This window comes from Salmo trutta, chromosome 14 (assembly GCF_901001165.1).
Source record: "Salmo trutta chromosome 14, fSalTru1.1, whole genome shotgun sequence".
Lineage (NCBI taxonomy): Eukaryota > Metazoa > Chordata > Actinopteri > Salmoniformes > Salmonidae > Salmo > Salmo trutta.
The window spans coordinates 50,926,256-50,949,693 of NC_042970.1; the positions used below are offsets into that span (position 1 = coordinate 50,926,256).

Sequence of the window (23,438 nt, forward strand, 5' to 3'; positions counted from 1 at the left end):
ATCTTTGTTGGACGGCTACACCAAAGGAGACAATTTGTCTTACCGTGGAGTGATGAACATCAAGGCTTTTAGAGATACTTTTGTAACCCTTTCCAGATTTATGCAAGTCAACAATTCTTAATCTTAGGTCTTCTGAGATCTTTTTTTGTTCGAGGCATGGTTCACATCAGGCAATGCTTCTTGTGAACAGCAAAATCAAATTTTGTGAGTGTTTTTTATAGGGCAAGACAGCTCTAACCAACATCTCCAATCTCGTCTCATTGATTGGACTCCAGGTTAGCTGACTCCTGACTCCAATTAGCTTTTGGAGAAGTCATTAGCCTAGGTGTTCACATACTTTTCCCAACCTACACTGTGAATGTTTAAATGATGTATTCAATATAGACAAAAAAATACAATAATTTGTGTGTTATTAGTTTAAGCACACAATGTTTGTCTATTGTTGTGACTTAGATGAAGATCAGATCAAATTTGATGACCAATTTATGCAGAAATCCAGGTGATTCCAAAGGGTTCACATACTTTTCTTGCCATGAGATAAAGGACATTTTTTTTAAATGAAAGATGTTCATTTGACATGAAGGTCAACTATCCCTGCGTTTGGTCCCAAATTGCACAAAATGTAAAATGTACCAATACAAGGCTGGAGATTTAACACCAGGTTCATGTGGGAATCTATCTATTGTAATAGATCTAAAACGCTAACCACAGAGATATTTTTATAATAAACCATCAACATCTAATACACAAAACAACACAGTCCATTTTGACTGAAAATCACGTGAAATATACAGTAGGCAATAAGGTCAATGTTTATGTAAAATGTAAAAAAAACGAAGCAAAATCAGGAATCAAGATAAGGAAAGTGAAAGAAGAATACTGCGTTAGCGGAAACCTTTTCAGCTAAAGTCCCGGTTGATGAGTATCATGGGGGCGACCAGGGTCCAGACATAGAGGGTGAGACACACCCAACTGGAGCTGATCTTCACCCAAACCGCCGGCCACTTGCTGGTCATGGCATTGTATTCTGCATCAGGACTGTATAGGAAAAAAGTAAGATTTCTATATTAATATCTGAACAAATGTAATGGTGTGAATCTTTAACAGAAATATCTATGGTTGAAGTATTGCGTTGCAGCATTGCTGTGTTGCTTTGCGGTCACTTTCATGTTAGAGAGCTAGAGCTGCCTTGTGTTGCGTGGGAGAGTTTAAATATAAATGTTGAACTATAAAATATGTGAAGAGGCGACTCCGGGATGCTGGCCTTCTAGGAAGAGTTTATTTTGCCCATCTTAATCTTTTCTTTTTATTGGCCAGTCTGAGATATGGCTTTTTCTTTGCAACTCTGCCTAGAAGGCCAGCATCCCGGAGTCGCCTCTACACTTTTGACGTTGAGACGGGTGTTTTGCGGGTACTATTTAATGAAGCTGCCAGTTGAGGACTTGTGAGGCGTCTGTTTCTCAAACTAGACACTCTAATGTACTTGTCCTCTTGCTCAGATGTGCACCGGGGCCTCCCACCCCTCTTTCTATTGTGGTTAGAGCCAGTTTGCTCTGTTCTGTGAAGGGAGTAGTACACAGTGTTGTACGAGATCTTCAGTTTCTTGGCAATTTCTCGCATGGAATAGCCTTCATTTCTCAGAACAAGAATAGACTGACGAGTTTCAGAAGAAAGGTCTTTGTTTCTGGCCATTTTGAGCCTGTAATCGAACCCACAAATGCTGATGCTCCAGATCCTCAACTAGTTGTATTGCTTCTTTAAGCAGGACAACAGTTTTCAGCTGTGCTAACATAATTGCAAAAGGGTTTTCTAATGATCAATTACCCTTTTAAAATGATAAACTCGGATTAGCTAACACAACGTGCCATTGGAACACAGGAGTGATGGTTGCTGATAATGGGCCTCTGAACGCCAATGCACATATTCCATAAGAAATCAACTATTTCCAGCTACAATAGTCATTTACAACATTAACAATGTCTACACTGTATTTCTGATCAATTTGATGTTTTTTTATTGGACAGAAAATGTGTTTTTCTTTCAAAAACAAGGAAATTTGTGAGTGACCCCAAACTTTTGAACGGTAGTGTATATATTGTATTCTATACTATTCTACTGTATCTTAGTCTATGCTGCTCTGACATTGCTTGTCCATATATTTATATATTCTTAATTCCATTCCATTACTTAGATTTGTGTGTATTGGGTATATGTTGTGAAATTGTTAGATATTGCTTGTTAGATATTGCTGCACTGTCGGAACTAGAAGCACAAGCATTTCGCTACACCCGCAATAACATCTGCTAAACACGTGTATGTGACCAATACCATTTTATTTAATTTTATTTGGAAGTCAACTTCACTTCAATCCAAATCTGCATAACCAAACTTGACACCATGGCTGTGTCTGAAAATGTTACTAGCTGTCAAATCCTTGCTTCCTCCGTCCTTATTTCCTCAATTACTTTTAAAGCTCATTGGAGAAGGATGTGTGAGGGAGGGACCTTGGATCCTCTCCAAGGTCTGTCAAGAACAAATCCTCAAGGGGGAATTAAGGAAACAATGACGAAGGAAACAAGGATGAAGGAAGCAAGGACTTGACAGCTAGTAATGTTTTCAGACGTAGCACTTCACGACGTTGGTAATCTGTGTAGCTTGGCCTTACTGACCTATACCAGTTGGTGAGAGTCATCATGATGTAGAGCGAAGCCAGGAAGAGCATGAAGTGGAAGAAGGAATAGCTGTACTGGACCATGTCCCTCTCGTTGTCCTCCACACGCCTGGGTCCCGTCCTCCCCGTACCCGTCCCTCCCACCTCCTCGTCCGGTGTGCCCGCGTTACTCTCCTCCAGGGTCACCGTGTCGTTGGAGGCCATGGTCAACTTGTTCACCTGGCTGGTGTTGGACGAGCGGATGCTACAAGGACGTGAGCATTTATAATCATTATAAGAATTACAATTCATGAGAAATTCTAACATTTATAATAACTTCGAAAGCATTTATAAGCCTTTGTAAATATTTATAAGCATGTATAATTATTCAACAAAGTTATAATGAAGTATAACCAAAGGTATTAGATTAAAAAGTCACAATCATGGATTGGATTGATAAAGCACTTTTCAGAATGCTCAAAGTGCAAACTGATATTCTAATTCCATGAACAGAGGGGGGGGGGGGGGGGTGTGTCACCAGTCACCAAATCCACTGATACTGTGTAGCAACAACAAATTTACATTGCTTCTATTTCCCAAACCACTATGTGCTATACCTGTGCCAAGGTCTGCCTTGCTGACCAATCATACCTGGAGTAGAGGATGCATAGGATGAAGATGGCCAATCCCACGATGCTCTGGGCGTCCCACCACTGCAGATAGGGAGAGGACAGGATGGGCTCCTCGGTGCCGATGATCACCACGGCCGTCTGGTTCTCAATCTCCAGAGGGGCCAGCGTGGGCACCAGTGTCTGCTGGAAGATGCTCAGCAGGCTGGGGTTGCATGTCCGGTCTGAGGGGAATTAAAAAAAATATATATATATTTTTTTCTTATTATTTCTTTCATTTATATTTTAATATTAATAATTACTTTTTTAAGAGGGGGTAGTGACTTTTGAGTTTAACACGAGCTGAACAAATACATTTGCAATTAGCGTGGAGAATGGCGATGTGTTTGCAATTCATGGGCAAATGTTTCAAAGGATGTCAGTCTGACTGAGAAGCTATTTGATTGTTCCCAATAATTATGAATATGATTGCATTTAAACGGTTAGATATATGAACAATGAACTGTTAATTTATTTGGTATGAATGAATAATGAACATAGATGAACAAGTCAGGGAGGCAGTGCTGTTAGGGCAGCAGCTTGTATAACAGTGGCTCTGACCAGGCTCGTTGGTCATGGCAGACCAGGTCAGATACATGGTGTACATGGTCATGATGGAGGACTGGAGTAGACCAGATCGGGGCTGGGATTCCTAAAAAAACAAACAAAGTAACTGTGATTTACAAAGGGATACCAAACATAATGAAAATGCTGTCTGACTAGGCCTCAGTGGGGGTTTCTCCACGTAGCAAAGGGAGGATGGACCTCCGTTTTAAAACAACAATAAAAACATATTTAAAAATCCTCCTTGTAATAAATATTTAAAAAAATACTTTTCATCTCTTAACCGCCACAAGTTTTTAAATCATCAGCCGCTACTGGCAGACGTGTGTTATAATTAGGGCCTGGATTTGTTCTTGACCACATTACATTTTAGAATGTACTTTAAGCTGTACTAGGCCCACTGCGACATTCACAACCATTTTTGATCATTTAAATTAGGCTGTGGCTGCACCTTGCATCACAAAGTTGGTCACAACTCAGAAACTCAGAAACTTAGTTTAGGCACGTCTCTCCACTAGATGTGCACTGGCTCTTGCAAATGGGTGGCAGGTAGCATTGTGGTTCGAGCATTGGGCCAGTAACCTGAAAGGTTGCTAGTTCAAATCCCTAAACTGACAAGGTGAAAAATCTGTTGATGTACCCTTGAGTAAGGCACTTAAGCCTAATTGCTCCAGGGTTGCCGTTGATAATAGGGAGAGTTGAGATATCCAATTCACACGTGTATTAATACACCCTGATACATGTGTGAAATTGGACAAATATAAGCACCCACCAAATCAGTGAGCATTCTTTGTGTCAATGGTGTGCCCTTTGTTTGTCAATGTTTATCAATTCCCCGTTAAATTTATACTCAGTATTTACTGTTAATCCCCGCATTTCCCCAGTAATCTAGAATGTTTGGTTATGGTGCTGCTAATTCATTGAATATAATATTATTCATTTACCATTCTCATTCTCGTAGTGGACACGTTGTTTGGAGCGCTCAATAACTGCGCAACACTTTTGATGGAGAAGCTTAGGTTTATTTCATTCTATTTACCAGTTTTCTGTCAATTTCTTAACTATCTTTGTTTGGAACACGTCTGGTTTCTCTGTTTTGTCTAATCTTGTGTGAGCGCATGCGCTTAAGCGCGCATAGATGTACCTGGCTTGCGTGCCAGGATAGGTGTGGCTTATGGTATTTACAGTGCTTTTAGAAAGTATTCATGCCCCTTGACTTCTTCCACATTTTGTTGTGTTACAGACTGAATTCTAAATGGACTACATTTATTATTTTTCACACCCATCTACACACAATATCCCATAATGACAAAGTGAAAACATGTTTTTATAATTTTTTGGGCAAATTTATTGAAATAGAAATACAGTATTAAGAGCCCTGAGTCAATACATGTTAGAATCACCATTGGGAGCGATTCCAGCTTTGACTCTTTTTGGGTAAGTCTCTAAGAGCTATGCACACCCGGATTGTACAATATTTGCCCATTATTCTTTACAACATTTTTCAAACTCTGTCAAATTGGTTGTTGATCATTGCTAGGCAACCATTTTCAAGTCTTGCCATAGATTTTCAAACAGATTTAAGTCAAAACTGTAACTTGGTCACTCAGGAACATTCATTGTCTTCTTGGTAAGCAACTCCTGTGTAGATTTGGCCTCGTGTTTTAGGTTATTTTACTGCAGAAAAGTGAATTCTTTATGGAATTGTGGAAAGCCGACTGAACCAGTTTTCCTCTAGAATTTTGCCTGTGCTTAACTCCACTACGTTTCTTTTTTATCCTGAAAAATTCCCCAGTCCTTAACGATTGCAAGCATACCCATAATATGATGCAGCCACCACTATGCTTGAAAATATAGAGAGCGGCACTCACAATGTGTTGTATTGTATTTGTCTCTGGTTTACTGACCCCTGCCTGCCTTGACCTGTCTATTGCCTGCCCCTGTTGGAATATTAAACTATTGTTTATTCAACGTGGTCTGCATCTGGGTCTTACCTTCATACCTGATAGTACGAACTGGCCATGACTGACCCAGCACACCCGGACCAGCTGCGCAACGCCATCTCCTCCCAAAGAGCCTCCATTGGTAGGTACGAGGTATTGCTTGGTGGGCTGATGGAGAGGGTCCAAACGTTGGCTGAGCGCCATGCCCAGGCGTTGGACATGCTGTTGGAGCAATTCCGCGGGTCGTCTGGGGGGCAGCCTGCCACAGTGGTAACCCCACCGCCTCTCAGCAACTTGGCGGTTAGCAGCGCCGCCCCACCGGCCACTCCACCTTCCCGGGAGCCCCAATTACCTCCTCCAGAACGCTTTAATGGAGAGCTGAGCACTTGTCGGGCATTTCTAGCTCAGTGTGCCCTCATTTTCGAGATTCAGCCCTCCTCCTTCCCCTCGGATCGCTCCAAAATAGCCTACCTCATAACGCTGTTGTCTGGAAGGGCTCTCAACTGGGCTACCGCCGTATGGGAACAGCAGCCGGCCATATGCTTGAGCCTGGAGGGGTTCGTGGAAGAGGTGACGAAGGTCGTTGATGCCCCGTTCTTCGGGAAAGAAGCTGCCCAGAAGCTAATCCAACTCTAGCAGGACGCCCGCACTGTGGGAACAGCAGTGAATTTCCGTACGTTGGCAGCGGACAGCGGTGAATTTCCGTACGTTGGCAGCGGAGAGTGCGTGGAACCCGGAAGCATTGTTCGACATGTTCCTCCACGGCATCTTGGAGGAGGTTAAGGACGAGCTTGCGGCTCGGGAGTTACCCACAGATTTTGACTCCCTCATCGCTTTGACCATCCGCATTGATGGGCGATTGCGGGAACGACGGATGGGGAGGAAATCCGATTTCACTCGCACGTCCAGGGATTCCACCTCACCTCCGAGTTATCCCGAAAGTCCCCGACGGTCCTGTGGCCGAGAGCACCCAAAATTTCCTAACCTACCTCGAGAGTCACCGAGGAGGGCTGCGGCACTGTTTCCCGAGCCCATGCAACTAGACAGGGCTGGGCTGTCATCAGCGGAACGGCAACACCGGATCAGTACAAGGAGCTGTCTGTATTACGGGACTTTTGGTCATTTTGTGTCTTCGTGCCAGGTAAAAGACCAGGCTCACCGGTAGGAGCGAGTACTCTGGTGGGCCATGTGGGGAACTTTTCTGCTTCCCTTACTCGTACCCCTTTTCATGTCATTCTGCTGTGTGGAAACCAGTCCAAATCTCTCTGGGTCCTCATTGACTCCGGGGTCGATGAGAACTTTTTGGACGCCACTCTGGCTTCCGAGCTGAACATCCCCACTCAGCCCCTCTCCATTCCCGTGGATGTTAGAGCGTTGGACGGGCGCTCTATAGGTCGGGTCACACATAACACCACTCCCATCAACCTACGTGTGTCAGGGAATCACAGTGAGACCATTCAGTTCCTGCTCATCAAGTCCCCCCAAATCAGCACGGTTTTGGGATTCTACTGGCTACTGGCTACAGCGACACAACCCACTCAACTGGTCTATGGGTGACATCATGGGCTGGAGTCCGTTCTGCCACACCCCGTAAACACGGGCACCCTCATAGATATCATCCTGACCAACCTGCCCTCTAAATACACCTCTGCTGTCTTCAACCAGGATCTCAGCGATCACTGCCTCATTGCCTGCGTCCGTAATCGGTCAAATGACCACCCCTAATCACTGTCAAACGCTTCCTAAAACACTTCAGCGACCAGGCCTTTCTAATCGACCTGGAAGGATATTGACCTCATTCCGTCAGTAGAGGATGCCTGGTTATTCTTTAAAAGTGCTTTCCTCACCATCTTAAATAAGCATGTCCCATTCAAAAAATGTAGAACCAGGAACAGATATAGCCCTTGGTTCACTCCAGACCTGACTGCCCTTGACCAGCACAAAAACATCCTGTGGTCTACTGCATTAGCATCAAATAGCCCCCCCGATATGCAACTTTTCAGGGAAGTTAGGAACCAATATACACAGGCAGTTAGGAAAGCAAAGGCTAGCTTTTTCAAACAGAAATTTGTATCCTGTAACACAAACTCCAAAAAGTTCTGGGACATTGTAAAGTCCATTGAGAATAAGAGCCCCTCCTCCCAGCTGCCCACTGCACTGAGGCTAGGAAACACTGTCACCACCGATAAATCCAAGATAATTGAGCATTTCAATAAGCATTTTTCTACGGCTGGCCATGCTTTCCACCTGGCTACCCCTACCCTGGTCAACAGCCCTGCACCCCCCACAGCAACTTTCCCAAGCCTCCCACATTTCTCCTTCACCCAAATCCAGATAGCTGATGTTCTGAAAGAGTTGCAAAATCTGGACCCCTAAAAATCAACTAGGCTAGACAATCTGGACCCTCTCTTTCTAAAATTATCTGCCGCAATTGTTGCAACCCCTATTACTAGCCTGTTCAACCTCTGTTTTGTATCATCTGAGATCCCCAAAGACTGGAAAGCTGCTGCGGTCATCCCCTCTTCAAAGGGGGAGACACTCTAGACCCAAACTGTTACAGACCTATATCTATCCTACCCTGCCTTTCTAAGGTCCTCAAAAGCCTAGTGAACAAACAGATCACCGACCATTTCGAATCCCACCGTACCTTCTCTGCTATGCAATCTGGTTTCCGAGCTGGTCATGGGTGAACCTCAGCCACGCTCAAGGTCCTAAACGATATCATAACCGCCATCGGTTAAAAGACAATACTGCGCAGCCGTATTCATTGACCTGGCCAAGGCTTTCGACTCTGTCAATAACCACATTCTTATCGTCAGACTCAACAGCCTTGGTTTCTCAAATGACTGCCTCTCCTGGTTCACCAACGACTTCTCAGACAGAGTTCAGTGTGTCAAATCGGAGGGCCTGTTGTCCGGACCTCTGGCATTCTCTATGGGGGTGCCACAGGGTTCAATTCTCGGGCCGACTCTTTTCTCTGTATACATCAATGATGTCGCTCTTGCTGCTGGTGATTCTCTGATCCACCTCTACGCAGACAACATCATTCTGTATACTTCTGGCCTTCTTTGGACACTGTGTTAACTAACCTCCAGACGAGCTTCAATGCCATACAACTCTCCTTCCGTGGCCTCCATCTGCTCTTAAATGCAAGTAAAACTAAATACATGCTCTTCAACCTATCGCTGCCCGCACCTGCCCGCCTGTCCAGCATCACTACTCTGGATGGTTCTGACTTAGAATATGTAGACAACTACAAATACCCAAGTGTCTGGTTAGACTGTAAACTCTCCTTCCAGACTCACATTTAGCATCTCCAATCCAAAATTAAATCTACAATCGGCTTCCTATTTCGCAAAACAAAGCATCCTTCACTCATGCTGCCAAACATACCCTCGTAAAACTGACTATCCTACCGATCTTTGACTTCGGCGATGTCATTTACAAAATAGCCTCCAACACTCTTCTCAGCAAATTGGATGCAGTCTATCACAGTGCCATCCGTTTTGTCACCAAAGCCCCATATACTACCCACCACTGCGACCTGTATGCTCTCATTGGCTGGCCCTCGCTTCATATTCGTCGCCAAACCCACTGGCTCCAGGTCATCTATAAGTCTTTGCTAGGTAAAGCCCCGCCTTATCTAAGCTCACTGGTCACCATAACAGCATCCACCCGTAGCACGCGCTCCAGCAGGTATATTTCACTGGTCACCCCCAAAGCCAATTCCTCCTTTGGGCGCCTTTCCTTCCAGCTCTATGCTGCCAATGACTGGAACGAATTGCAAAAATCACTGAAGCTGGAGACTCATATCGCCCTCACTAACTTTAAGCATCAGCTGTCAGAGCAGCTCACAGATATTGCACCTGTACATAGCCCATCTGTAGATAGCCCATCCAACTACCTCATCCCCATATTGTTATTTATTTGTTTTGCTCCTTTGCACACCAGTATCTCTACTTGCACATTAATCTTCTGCACATCTATCACTCCAGTGTTTAATTGCTAAATTGTAATTACTTTGCCACTACGGCCTATATATTTCCTTACCTCCCTAATCTTACTTCATTTGCACACACTGTATAAATATGTTTCTATTGTGTTATTGACTGTACGTTTGTTTATTCCATGTGTAACTCTGTGTTGTTGTTTGAGTCGCACTGCTTTTCTTTATCTTGGCCAGATCGCTGTTGTAAATGAGAACTTGTTCTCAATTGGCCTACCTGGTTAAATAAAGGTGAAATAAAACATTTAAAAAATTGTCGGAAGTCGGCGCAACCTGCCCCGGGACGTCTTCCTGGGCCCTCGGAGGTGGTTCCCGATCTCTCCGCCATTCCCGCGGAGTACCAGGATCTCCGGGAGGTGTTCAGCAAGTCCCGGGCCATTTCCCTTCCACCGCACCGCCCCTATGACTGCGGGATTGACCTTCTCCATAGCACCATGCCGCCCCGGGGGCATCTGTACTCGCTTTCGGGACCTGAAACCAAGGCTATGGAGGACTACATTGGGCACTCCCTAGCTACTGGATTTATCCGTCCCTCTTCCTCTCCCGCTGTCTTGTCCTTCATGTCCATGAAGAAGAACCCTGCGTCCGTGCATTGACTACTGGGGACTCAGTGACATCACTGTGTTATTTATTTGTAATAATGACAATTACAACAATACTGAATGAATACTTATTTTAACTTAATATAATACATCAATAAAATCTATTTAGCCTCAAATAAATAATGAAACATGTTCAATTTGGTTTAAATAATTCAAAAACAAAGTGTTGGAGAAGAAAGTAAAAGTGCAATATGTGCCATGTAAGAAAGCTAACGTTTAAGTGCCTTGCTCAGAACATGGGAACATATGAAAGCTGGTGGTTCTTTTTAACATGAGTCTTCAATATTCCCAGGTAAGAAGTTTTAGGTTGTAGTTATTATAGAAATTATAGGACTATTTCTCTCTATACGATTTGTATTTCATATACCTTTGACTATTGGATGTTCTTATAGGCACTTTAGTATTGCCAGTGTAACAGTATAGCTTCCGTCCCTCTCCTCGCTCCTACCTGGACTCAAACCAGGAACACATCGACAACAGCCACCCTCGAAGCAGCGTTACCCATGTAGAGCAAGGGGAACAACTACTCCAAGTCCCAGAGCGAGTGACGTTTGAAATGCTATTAGCGCGCACCCCGCTAACTAGCTAGCCATTTCACATCGGTTACACCAGCCTAATCTTGGGAGTTGATAGGCTTGAAGTCATAAACAGCGCAATGCATTGCGAAGAGCTGCTGGCAAAACGCACGAAAGTGCTGTTTGAATGAATGCTTACGAGCCTGCTGGTGCCTACCACCGCTCAGTCAGACTGCTATATCAAATCATAGACTTAATTATAATATAATAAACACACAGAAATACGAGCCTTAGGTCATTAATATGGTCGAATCCTGAAACTACCATCTCGAAAACAAAACGTTTTTTTCTTTCAGTGAAATACGGAACCGGTCCGTATTTTATCTAACGGGTGGCATCCATAAGTCTTAAAATTCCTGTTACATTGCACAACCTTCAATGTTATGTCATAATTACGTAAAATTCTGGCAAATTAGTTCGCAACGAGCCCGGAGGCCCAAACTGTTGCATATACCCTGACTCTGCGTGCAATGAACGCAAGAGAAGTGACACAATTTCATGTTAGCAGGCAATATTAACTAAATATGCAGGTTTAAAAATATAAACTTGTGTATTGATTTTAAAGAAAGGCATTGATGTTTATGGTTAGGTACATTGGTGCAACGACAGTGCTTTTTTCGCAAATGCGCTTGTTATATCATCACCCATTTGTCGAAGTAGGCTGTGATTTGATGAGAAATTAACAGGTACCACATCGATTATATGCAACGCAGGACACGTTAGATAAACTAGTAATATCATCAACCATGTGTAGTTAACTAGTGATTATGTTAAGATTGATAGTTTTTAATAAGATAAGTTTAATGCTAGCTAGCAGCTTACCTTGGCTTCTTGCTGCCCTCGCGTAACAGGTAGTCAGCCTGCCATGCAGGCTCCTCGTGGAGTGCAATGTAAGGCAGGTGGTTAGAGCGTTGGACTAGTAACCGGAAGGTTGTAAAAACGAATCCCCGAATCCCCCCTGAACAAGGCAGTTAACCATCGTTCCTTGGCCGTCATTGAAAGTAAGAATGTGTTCTTAATCTGACTTGCCTAGTTAAATAAAGGTGTAAAACAAAAATAAAAAATCGGCAAATCGGTGGACAAAAATACAGATTGTTATGAAAACTTGAAATCGGCCCCAATTAATCGGCCATTCCGATTAATCGGTCGACCTCTACCAAGGACTCTGTTCACGTGGTTCATGGCCACGGACCGGGAGTTTCCCGGGATCTTAAACACTGCTTCACCATGGCTCCGATCCTGGTTCGACCCTTCCCGTCAGTTCATGGTGGAGGACGATGCTTCAGATGTCGGAGTGGGGGCTGTTCTGTCCCAGCGTTCTGTCCTGGACCTTAAGCTGCATCCCTGCTCCTTCTTCTCCCACCGCCTCACCGCCACGGAGATGTGGGGAACCGGGAGCTTCTCGCAGTGAAGATGGAGGCACTGGCTCGAAGGGGCGGAACATCCGTTCATTGTGTGGACCGACCACAAAAACCTGGAGTATCTCCGCACCACCAAGTGCCTCAACTCCAGGCAGGCGAGATGGGCCCTGCTGTTTACCCGGTTCAACTTTTCCCTCTCCTACCGGCCGGGGTCCAAGAACGTCAAGCCGGATGCCCTGTCTCGCTGCTATAACCCCACAGCTACCAACCCGAAGCCCGAGACCATCCTACCCACCTCGTGCCTGGTAACGGCACTCAGCTGGGGTATCGGGAAACAGGTCCAGGAGGCGCAACGGTCCCAGCTGAACCCTGGGGGGGGGGGGCCCCAGATAACCGGATGTTCGTGCCTGACGCTGTCCGCTCCGCGGTCCTGGATTGGGCCCATTCCTCCAGGTTTGCCTGCCACCCGGGCTCCCGACGGACCCTGGCCTTCGTACGACAACGCTTTTGGTGGCCTACCATGGTTCCGGACATCACCGCTTTTGTCGCCGCCTGCACAGTCTGTGCACGGAACAAGATAACCCCTCAACAAGCTCCGGCTGGCCTCCTCCAACCTCTGCCCGTCCCTCATCTCCCCTGGTCTCACATCTCCCTGGACTTTGTCACGGGTCTCCCCCCCGGCATGGGTGGAACTCCAGCTTGTCCTCCGGGTTCCACCCCTAGTCTAACGGCCAGACGCAGCAAGCCAACCAGGAGTGCGAGACCACCCTGCGCTGCCTGGTCTCTGCCAACCCCACCACCTGGAGTCTGCAGCTGGTATGGGTGGAATACGCCCGCAACACACTTCCCTGCTCTGCTACGGGCCTATCACTGTTTGAGTGTTCCCTGGGGTATCAGCCCCCGCTCTTCCCGAGCAGGAAGAGGAGGTTGGCATACCTTCTGCCCAGATGTTTGTCCGCCACTGTTGTCGTACCTGGAGGAGAGCCCGGTCAGCCCTCCTCAAGACCACCTCCAGGTGTCGACGACAAGCGGATCGCCATCGAACCCTGGCTCCCCGGTATCGTCTCGGGCAGAAGGTATGGCTATCGACCTGGGATCTGCCCCTCCGGGTGGAATCCCGCAAACTCTTCCCCCGGTTTATCGGCTCGTTCCCCATCTCCAAGCTCATTAGACCCTCTGCTGTTCGTCTTCTGTTGCCCCGTACCCTTTGTATACATCCCACCTTTCATGTGTCCAGAGTCAAACCCATGTCTCACAGCCCTTTGTCTCCCGTTCTCTGTTTGTCTGTTGCCAGTTCGTCTTGTTTGTTCAAGTCAACCAGCGTTTTGTGTCTCAGCTCCTGCTTTTTCCAGTCTCTCTTTTCTCGCCCTGCTGATTTTTGACCCTTGCATGTCCTGACTCCGAGCACGCTTGCCTGACCACTCTGCTTGCCCCTGACCCTGACTGCCGACCTGTACCTTTGCCCCCCTCTCGATTACCGACCTCTGCCTTACCCTGAGCCTGCCTGCCGTCCGGTACCGTTGCCTCACCTCTGGTTTACTGACCCCTGCCTGCCTTGACCTGTCTATTGCCTGCCCCTGTTGGAATATTAAACTATTGTTTATTCGAAGTGGTCTGCATCTGGGTCTTACCTTCATGCCTGATATGTGCCTTTGTAGTGACTGGGTGTATTGATGCACCATCCAAAGTGTAATTAATATCTTCCCCATGCTCAAAGGGATATCCCACTCAATGTTTGCTTTTTTTCTTCCAATAGGTACCCTTCTTTGCGAGGCATTGGAAAACCTCCCTGGTCTTCGTGGTTGAATCTGTATTTGAAATTCACTGCTCGACTGAGGGACCTTATATATATATATTTGTGTGGGTTACAGGGATGAGGTAGTCAATCAAAAATCATGGTAAACACTATTATTGAAAAATTAAAGGAAAGCCGCACACTCTAGGAGCTCAGATGCAATAATTGAATAACCAACGTTTCGACAGACAAGCTGTCTTCATCAGGGTATATAACGCTATTATTGCACAAAGAGTGACTCCATGCAACTTATTATGCGACTTGTTAAGCACATTTTTACTCTTGAACTTATTTAGGCTTTCCATAACAAAGGGTTGAATACTTATTGACTCAAGTCATTTCAGCTTTTCATTTTGGTACAAATGACATTTTGATGTATTGTGTGTAGGCCAGTGACAAAATAATCTACATTTTATACATTTTAAATTCAGGCTGTAGCAAAACAAAATGTGTAAAAAGTCAAGGGGTGTGAATACTTTCTGAAGGCACTGTAAGTGCCCGCTTGGGTATGTTCTGGTCAGTTCTGTTTGACGATTTGTTTGGGGAGGATGCAACTGAGTGTAGTAGACCCCACCTGTTTCTTTATGCTTAGGACAGGTTATGTCTGATAGGAGGCTTTTTTCTTTTTGAATACTGACATTTTGAAGTCAGATATTTGTAAATATATCAACCTGTGAATTGATCACTGTCATCACCAGCGCTGTCTAAATAAATACAACACTAATTTCCACCTCTACCTCCCTGCCTCCTGCTAATTTTTTGTCCTTGCGACTGCTACAAGGTCCCTATTTTACACTCTAATAGTCCTATCTGTTCTATACAGTACCTTTGGAGCAATTTCATAAAATGAAATGATGAATATTGAACGTTGAACATTGAATGAGCGTTGAACGAGGGCTCACCTGTACTCTGGGCATGACAGACACAACAGAGGCTACGGCACAGAGGAGCAAGTTGAAGCTGATGAAGAACTTGTTGAGTAGACAGCCCTCTGACCGAGTGTAGAACATGTACATCAGGATGATGACGATAAAGGCCATGACGTAGTTGAGTCCAGTTACAGCGAGCAAGGCTAGAGACGAGAGGATAGAACGAATCAGATTCAAGTTGCATTGTTATTATAAAGCAGAACAGATTCTGTCTAAGAGCATTATACAGCACTATTGACACCTGCACTTACTGTATGTTACCGTTACCATTTATTTAGCTGGTATTTACTTAATACAGTAATTACTCTTTTGGATTCATTCAAATAATTACTGTTATGTGCTATTTGGTACCAGGTAGTTACCAATTGTGTTGAATTGATATCACTTACTTAAAAAAACAACAACTGGTGAATACTTGCTAAAACATCACATTAAACCTCCCATCAGCATTCCTAATCACCAAAACATCAATAATTTGGCTAATCATAATGACTGTTTGAGTGTGTGTGTGTTTATGTTCTTTTCATCCCCTCTTTCATTTTATTGCTTTACTGTTTACTAAGTGTGTTGCGATCGTAAGTGGATTTTATAGTGGATTTGATTTGCCAGGAAGACTCACCTGCGTACCAGCCCCTGGAGTTCCCTCTCTCCATGTTGTCCACCCAGGATTCATTCCAGGAGTGGGCAAAGTCCACCAGCAAAACCAGCTGGATCAGGATGAAGCAGAAAGCCCCACAGGTACCCACCACAAACCACGCTACACGCACACACACACACACACACACACACACACACACACACACACACACACACACACACACACACACACACACACACACACACACACACACACACACACACACACACACACACACACACACACACACACACACACACACACACACACACACAGATAGAGACCATCATCATATGACACTTTTTCTTTTTTTATTACTATTTTCTTACCACCTTTTTCTCCCCAATTTCGTGATATCCAATTGCAATCCAAATACAATCTTGTCTCATTGCTGCAACTCCCCAACGGGCTCGGGAGAGGCGAAGGTCGAGTCATGCGTCCTCCGAAACATGACCCACCAAACCACGCTCCTTAACACCCACCTACTTAACAAGGAATCCAACCGCACCAATGTTTCGGAGGTAACACAGCTCAACTGATGACCGAAGTCAGCCTGCAGGCGCCCGGCCCGCCAGAAGGAGTTGCTAGAGCGCGATGTGCCAAGTAAAGCCCCCACGGCCAAACCCTCCCCTAACCTGGACGACGCTGGGCCAATTGTTCGCCGCCCTATGGGACTCCCGGTCACGGCCGGTTGTGACACAGCCTGGGAAAGAACCCGGGTCTGTAGTGATGCCAATCGGGAGACCCTCATCATTATATTACACTTATCAACAAGCAGTTCCTAAAAATATTACTATTACTTATTACATGATTATCATTGTGTATATCAATAATTAATATTGTTTATATTACACTACATTTTAATATCAAAGACTACCGTAATTTCTGGACTATTAAGCGCACCTGAATATAAGCCGCACCCACTGAATTAAAAAATATATATTATTTTGAACATAAATAAGCCGCACATGTCTATAAGCCGCAGGTGCCTACCGGTACATTGAAACAAATTACTTTACACAGGCTTTAACGAAACACGGCTTGTAACAAAAATAAATAGGCTTTAACGAAACACGGCTTGTAACAAAAATAAATAGGCTTTAACGAAACACGGCTTGTAACAAAAAATTAGCAGTAAGCTTTCGTTGTCTTTTTGCACTGAGTCAATTCTTCACGCTGCTGTTTCCAACGACTTATCATCGACTCATTAAGACCAAGCTACCGTGCAGCAGCTCTATTTCCTTTTCCAACAGCCAGATCAATCGCCTTCAACTTGAAAGCTGCATCATATGCATTTCTCCGTGTCTTTGCCATGATGAGGGTGACAAAATGACTACCGTAATCAGAATGATGGGAAGTTTGAGAGCGCTCGATTTAATCTAAACAGTAAACAAAAAAGTTGCTTGACCTTAACCCGTTCGGCAATTTCATTGGTCTAATGAAAGCTTCATGCCGCCAAAAAACTGAGCACGTCACAGAATGTGTTTTTTTGGAGAAAAAGAAATTGAAAGCGGGAAAAATCCATATATTAGCCGCGTCATTGTTTAAGCCGCGAGGTTCAAAGCCTGGGAAAAAAGTTGCGGCTTATAGTCCGGAATTTACGGTAATAGTATATCACTCATATATGCTGATTGTGCATGGTATGCATGGTCAAAGGCTGCATTGATAAATCATAATAATATACAAATATCAACTATCACATCCTAAACTATGACTGAAAGGATTTAAATTGTGTCAATCTTACCGCGAGTAAAAGGCCCTTCAGGAATGTAAAAGGCACCGACTGTCACGGCAACCATGGCAGCCACCTTAAAGAACCAAAACCTGGGGGGGGAGAGTGAGGTAATTTATCAACTAGTAAATATACGTGAATAGGCTTATGATGTCTTGCTGTTACGGAAAACTCTAGTTCAGTTATTCTCCTCGGGTTCCTCGGCGCGGTGGCCTGAAGAACGTTAGCTCAGTGACCCGTTGCGTATGAGATTATTTCACTAATATTGCCCTTGGTTGCAGCAGTGCGATAATCATATGACTGAAAGTTGTCAGTGTCTTACCAGTCCCCCACTATGAGAATTGTTAAGTTACAAGCAGTGTACATGCTTTTTTGAGGTAACACATTGCAATCGTACCCGGGTTGAAAATTGCAGATTTGGGAACTGATATATATTTTTTTTATTTTACTAGGCAAGTCAGTTAAGAACATATTCTTATTTTCAATGACAGCCTAGGGTTAACTTCCTTGTTCAGGGGCAGAACGACAGATTTTTACATTGTCAGCTCGAGGATTTGAGCTTGCAACCTCTCAGTTACTAGTCCAATGCTCTAACCACTAGGCTACCCAGCCACCCCATAAACACCTTCATTGGAACACAGTGGCTGTACAGTAACATGCTATACATGACGTAAGAGCTCTGGCTCTGCGCTTCACAGCGCTGTGTGGGTTTTGACTGACAGACGTTCTGAACATGAGCATCTCACGCAACAAGAAGTTGCCCCCATCCCTCCTGCTAGCTTGGCAAACTTGCACACACTTTATTGTCTGTAAATGCTGGGAAATTCTGTAAATTAAGAGGACAATGTATTTTGAAAGATGAGATCTTGAGGATTATAATAAATACCGCTTTGATGTCATACAAGCAAGCCAAACAGCCGTGAGTCCAAATGTGTATTTTATAACTTAGCTACTCATATTGGCAATAGACCAGGCTTCCAAATGACGCCCATCTGAACCAGATTGCGATTTACAATGGACCGTTTTTTGGGATTGTGTAAACAACATCAGTAATTGTGTGAGAGCGGGGATGCAGGGTTGTGTTACAAACAAAACAACTACTAGTGTGCTTGCTCTGGTTCATCAATGGCAGGAGTAGGAGAGCAAAAAAAACCCGTAAAGTTGAAGATTCTTCTTTGAGTCATAGAAATGCATTGAAATTACTTAGGAACTGTGCACACTTTGGAGAGGTGTGTGTGTGTGTGTGTGTGTGGCCATCTGGAGACTCCAGTTAGTCCTCTCACTCTAACCCTTGTAATGTTTATTGTCTTATGTTGCACCTACCACACATTTTCCAGGAATATTCCATAACATGTTACTGAATGTATACAGAGTATTTTCACATTTGAAATGTGGTGAAAAGTACAGTAAATGTCAAATGAACATAAAATCAACAGTGTAATGTTTGGATTCAGTCTTGTGTCAGGTGAACTGTTGTGTCTTCACCTTTGGTCTAATAATTTTACCAAAATCTCAAACTGTTCCCTTTCCACTGCTACCATGGTTATGCATAGGCTTTCCATATTTCTTCTGTAAGAAACATTTCAATTCAGCCCTATCCATAAAGACCAATTCCCACAAGTGTAAAAGGTTAATAATAAAGGGTATCCAACGAAATACTGACTTTAAAGTCAAAGTTGGCATTTAAGTTTTATTACATGTAGTAATAAGTAGCATGTAGGCCCTTTTTCTTTTTTTGAGGGGTGCGTTGCGTTATGGGGTGGTTACCCGTTGTGGATGGCGGAGCGTGGGTCTCGACTGTTCTTCACGTTGATCATGATCAGAGCGAACGCCAGGAAACACATGCTCATTCCGAAGCACACCCGGTACACGGCTTTATAGCCCACTAAGATCGTACAGTTGATGTTTCCATTGATGCCTGCTCCGTCTTCACAGAACCCAGGAATCTACAGGCACAGACGGACATAGGCACAAACCAATCAGGTAAATCTTAACTACTGTCAATTTCCATAGTCTGGCTGTGCGATTCTGCATTCAATAACATAACATTTCTGCTTTGGTACTGTAAATCAACAACAAGTTGGCTACTATCAGTATTGTACCACAAAAGCTTCACAATTTATAAGTAACCAACCATAGTCATTCAACAGTCCCATTTGGAATGAATATATGTCAATGTTTAAATTTAGACAGAGTTGCAATGTTAATGCAACCTTAACATACAGTAAGGTTGCATTGGAAGTTGCAACTCTGTGTGTAGGCCCCCACCGTTTTAAGTATGTGTGACATGACCCATGTATTCAAGCATTATTAAAGTAAATAATGATCATTCACCATATACACAAACATCTACTATGACACATGATTCATCGTCTCCATAACACCTCTAAACACACACACACACACACACACACACACACACACACACACACACACACACACACACACACACACACACACACACACACACACACACACACACACACACACACACACACACACACACACACTTCCTGTCTCACTCAGGAAGTGTGTGCGTGAATGTAATTGATCGGGCCTGTCTCCTACCTTTTTTAGCTGCTCGTCCACTCCTGGTGACAGCATGATGCAGGCTATAATGGTCCCTAGCAACAGGATGAAGGCGTAGATGACTCGCGTTACCGTGGAGTTCTTGCTCTGGGGACAACATCTGCACAACAAGCATGTCGCACTGCTACACAGACACGGCACCTAGAGGGAAAGAGAAGAGGGAAAACCATTGTCAAACGTTCCTGTGAGGTTGTAGATAGAGGGGAAAATCATTGCCAAACGTTCCCCTAACATTGTAGGTCAGCTAGGGACAAGCCAGAGTCAGTGCAGACACTCAAGTGGACTGATTAACCTTCGTCTTGGCACTTTGAAGCACTACATACTGCAGCAATGTGGTAGTTGGCCTGAACCTAATCCAAACGCAATAAAAACAAGTCAACAACTTGTCTTTTTGACTGTGGGGGTAAAATCAAGTGTACTTAGGAGAAGTTGAGATATTGCTGTTACGTACTTATTCAACCAAGACAGAGAAACAACAAACACGTCTAATCCACCACAACAGTGACACAACAGTGTTACAGTAACCATTACAAAGGCATGAAGCTATTGTACCTTTAAGACACCTGACTCTGTGGAGCCCTCGGTAGCCTACTAGCTTGTAAACAACGTAATACCCCAGGCAGACAGACAAGGTCAGCTTAGCCATGGGTAGCCAGAATATGGGCAAGCCGGCAAGACAAATCTTTTACACATGACCGATGAGGCCATCCTGTGGTTAACATAAACTTGACCTGCTTTAGCTGGGTCAATGTGGAGAAGAACCAGGAATCACAAGTTGACTGTCTAATAGCTAGACAGTTACAATGGAGGTCGGAAGACATTGGATTAGGCTTGTTGTTCTATGCGTTTGTCTCAATCCCAATACTACCCCCCCGCAGCAAAGCCTAAATTCATATGTCTAGCGGTATGTACTAGAGTAGCTACTGAACGTCCTGGCCTACTAATGTTTTTGAAACTATTCATGGCAACGTTGTGTATTTGGTTGCTTGGCCTACACTTATTAGTTGGGCCTGAGACAAAGTACGACTGTATAACTTATCTCTGAGCTGCGCCCAATGCAGGACAAATGCCCCTTTGTCCTCTTGTTGTTACATTGTGACATATTTTGCTCTAGTCTCTAGTCTAGGCTATAATATGACAATAACACAACAATAACACATCTCTCTGGCATGAGCTGACCAGAGATGCATGTATTACATGTAGACTATTATATGTATGGTATTACATGTAGACTATTATATGTATGGTATTACATGTAGACTATTATATGTATGGTATTACATGTAGACTATTATATGTATGGCATTACATGTAGACTATTATATGTATGGTATTACATGTAGACTATTATATGTATGGTATTACATGTAGACTACTATATGTATGGTATTACATGTAGACTACTATATGTATGGTATTACATGTAGACTATTATATGTATGGTATTACATGTAGACTATTATATGTATGGTATTACATGTAGACTATTATATGTATGGCATTACATGTATACTATTATATGTATGGTATTACATGTAGACTATTATATGTATGGTATTACATGTAGACTACTATATGTATGGTATTACATGTAGACTATTATATGTATGGTATTACATGTAGACTATTATATGTATGGTATTACATGTAGACTATTATATGTATGGTATTACATGTAGACTATTATATGTATGGCATTACATGTAGACTATTATATGTATGGTATTACATGTAGACTATTATATGTATGGTATTACATGTAGACTATTATATGTACGTTATTACATGTAGGTTATATTGCTCCACATACATATTATGGCAACAGTTTAAGCATGCCATGGTCTTTGTTTTTGGACTAGGACAAGGCAGCAAGCACTGTTAATCCAATTAATCATGAGTAGAGCAGATGACTACTCGAAGCATGATTAACCCTTTAGGACGTACAGTAGCCCCATACTATGTGTGTATTGTGGGCTACTTGAGGGAGGCAAATAGTTTATGTTTCCCTTTTCCCTATGAAAATGTATATTCTAGTCTATAACGTGAACACATATTGATACCCTGACATTTGTGGAGACCAGCGCAAGCCAGAGAAAAAGCAGAGGCAAATCAAAACCTTGTTTTTCACACAAGCAGATACATAGGTTACCACCATTGGAGTCCGTTAGTTCATGTAATTCGTTTCAAGATGAGTGACAGGCGCTTGCGCCTCCTCATGATTCTGACCTGTTGCTTACGTCGCATCATCCTGACAACCTTGTATGAGCTCAGTCGAAGATTGAGATACTAAGCCATTCTTTATGTTTGTCACATATGTCAACCTGGTTCTTGTGCAGAAATATGTTCGTGATATCATATGAGAAGAAACGTACCCAGCTTGCGACAGAAAAGGCCGCCAAAACAGCTCCCATAATATTCCAGTTTCGGCACAGGAGTGCACACAATCTATAGCGTTTTTCTTCCAGTAACGGCACCCGTTACTTTTCTGTCCCTCCAGGTTGAATTGTCAATGTAGATACAATTAGAGTACCAACTTTTGAAAATTGTAAATATTTTAATTAAACGATTTTGTTGTAGTGTCGTACAAGCGAGCCCTACTTCTTCAACTCGCGCAATCTTCTATGATTTCTTGGTTAGTGGTTAGTGCAATCTGGGATACTTGGGACGTCCACACCTTAAACACTAACCTTAACCATTATCCTAACCATAACCCTTACCTAACCCAAACCTTAACCTTTACTTTAACCGTTATAGATGTCAACTTCAATGGGGTGACGTCAGAGTATGGACCTCCAAAGGATCCCGCATAGCAAGTGTCGTGCTTTCTTTGCGGTGAATTATTTTTTACTATGCGTAACACAGGATGATGTCATTACGTTAATATCAGTACAGTCGATGGAACATCGATGCTGCTGTGGGTGTGAATTCGAACGTCATTTTACTTTAGAGGGAACCTTGTTGCAATCGCAATCAGCCCGTAATGCTGTCTGTCATTGGTGTAAAATCAAACGTTTGAATTCCAACCTCAACATACAGTTTAAGCTACAGTTGACATTTTATTTAGTAACCTACACAAACACAAATCTGTCATTAATAAAATGTAAATATGAATGAAGATTTCCTCTGTGGAGGCTAACTGTCAGATGTAATTTACACGATCTTGATTAAATATATTGTAGACCTAATAAAGCTTCCATTCAACGTCCCATGAGAAAACAACAACAACAACATAAAAAAACATATGTTGTCATCTTTAGGATGACATGTTAGCCTTCATGAACCCGAAGCATACATTGGTAACAGTTCATTTGAACTGTACATCATAACATGGTCATAAACATGACATAACAAATGTCAAAACCTGTCATGACATCTTATGTGACAAGG

At 43.5% G+C, this 23,438-nt stretch overlaps 1 protein-coding gene across 1 annotated transcript; it reads right to left on the reverse strand.

The window, feature by feature from the left end:
• Positions 1-484: 484 nt before the first annotated feature.
• Positions 485-22,690, reverse strand: LOC115208346 (serine incorporator 1). The gene is made up of 10 exons (XM_029776315.1): positions 22,424-22,690; positions 20,031-20,192; positions 19,230-19,408; positions 17,475-17,554; positions 15,713-15,850; positions 15,067-15,236; positions 3,880-3,970; positions 3,302-3,503; positions 2,670-2,915; positions 485-1,038 (listed from the first exon to the last, which is right to left on the reverse strand). The coding sequence occupies exons 1-10, from the start codon at positions 22,460-22,462 to the stop codon at positions 900-902; spliced, it is 1,446 nt and encodes a 481-aa protein (XP_029632175.1). The 5' UTR covers positions 22,463-22,690; the 3' UTR covers positions 485-899.
• Between the last annotated feature and the right edge of the window lie 748 nt (positions 22,691-23,438).

Coding starts and splice junctions, on each gene's coding strand:
- LOC115208346 (XM_029776315.1), bottom strand. CDS start 22,462: ATGGGAGCTGTTTTGGCGGCCTTTTCTGTCGCAAGCTGG. Junction 3,504..3,879: donor TGCCATGACCAACGAGCCTG/GTCAGAGCCACT, acceptor AATTCCCCTCAG/ACCGGACATGCAACCCCAGC. Junction 2,916..3,301: donor CTATGCATCCTCTACTCCAG/GTATGATTGGTC, acceptor ACGTCCTTGTAG/CATCCGCTCGTCCAACACCA.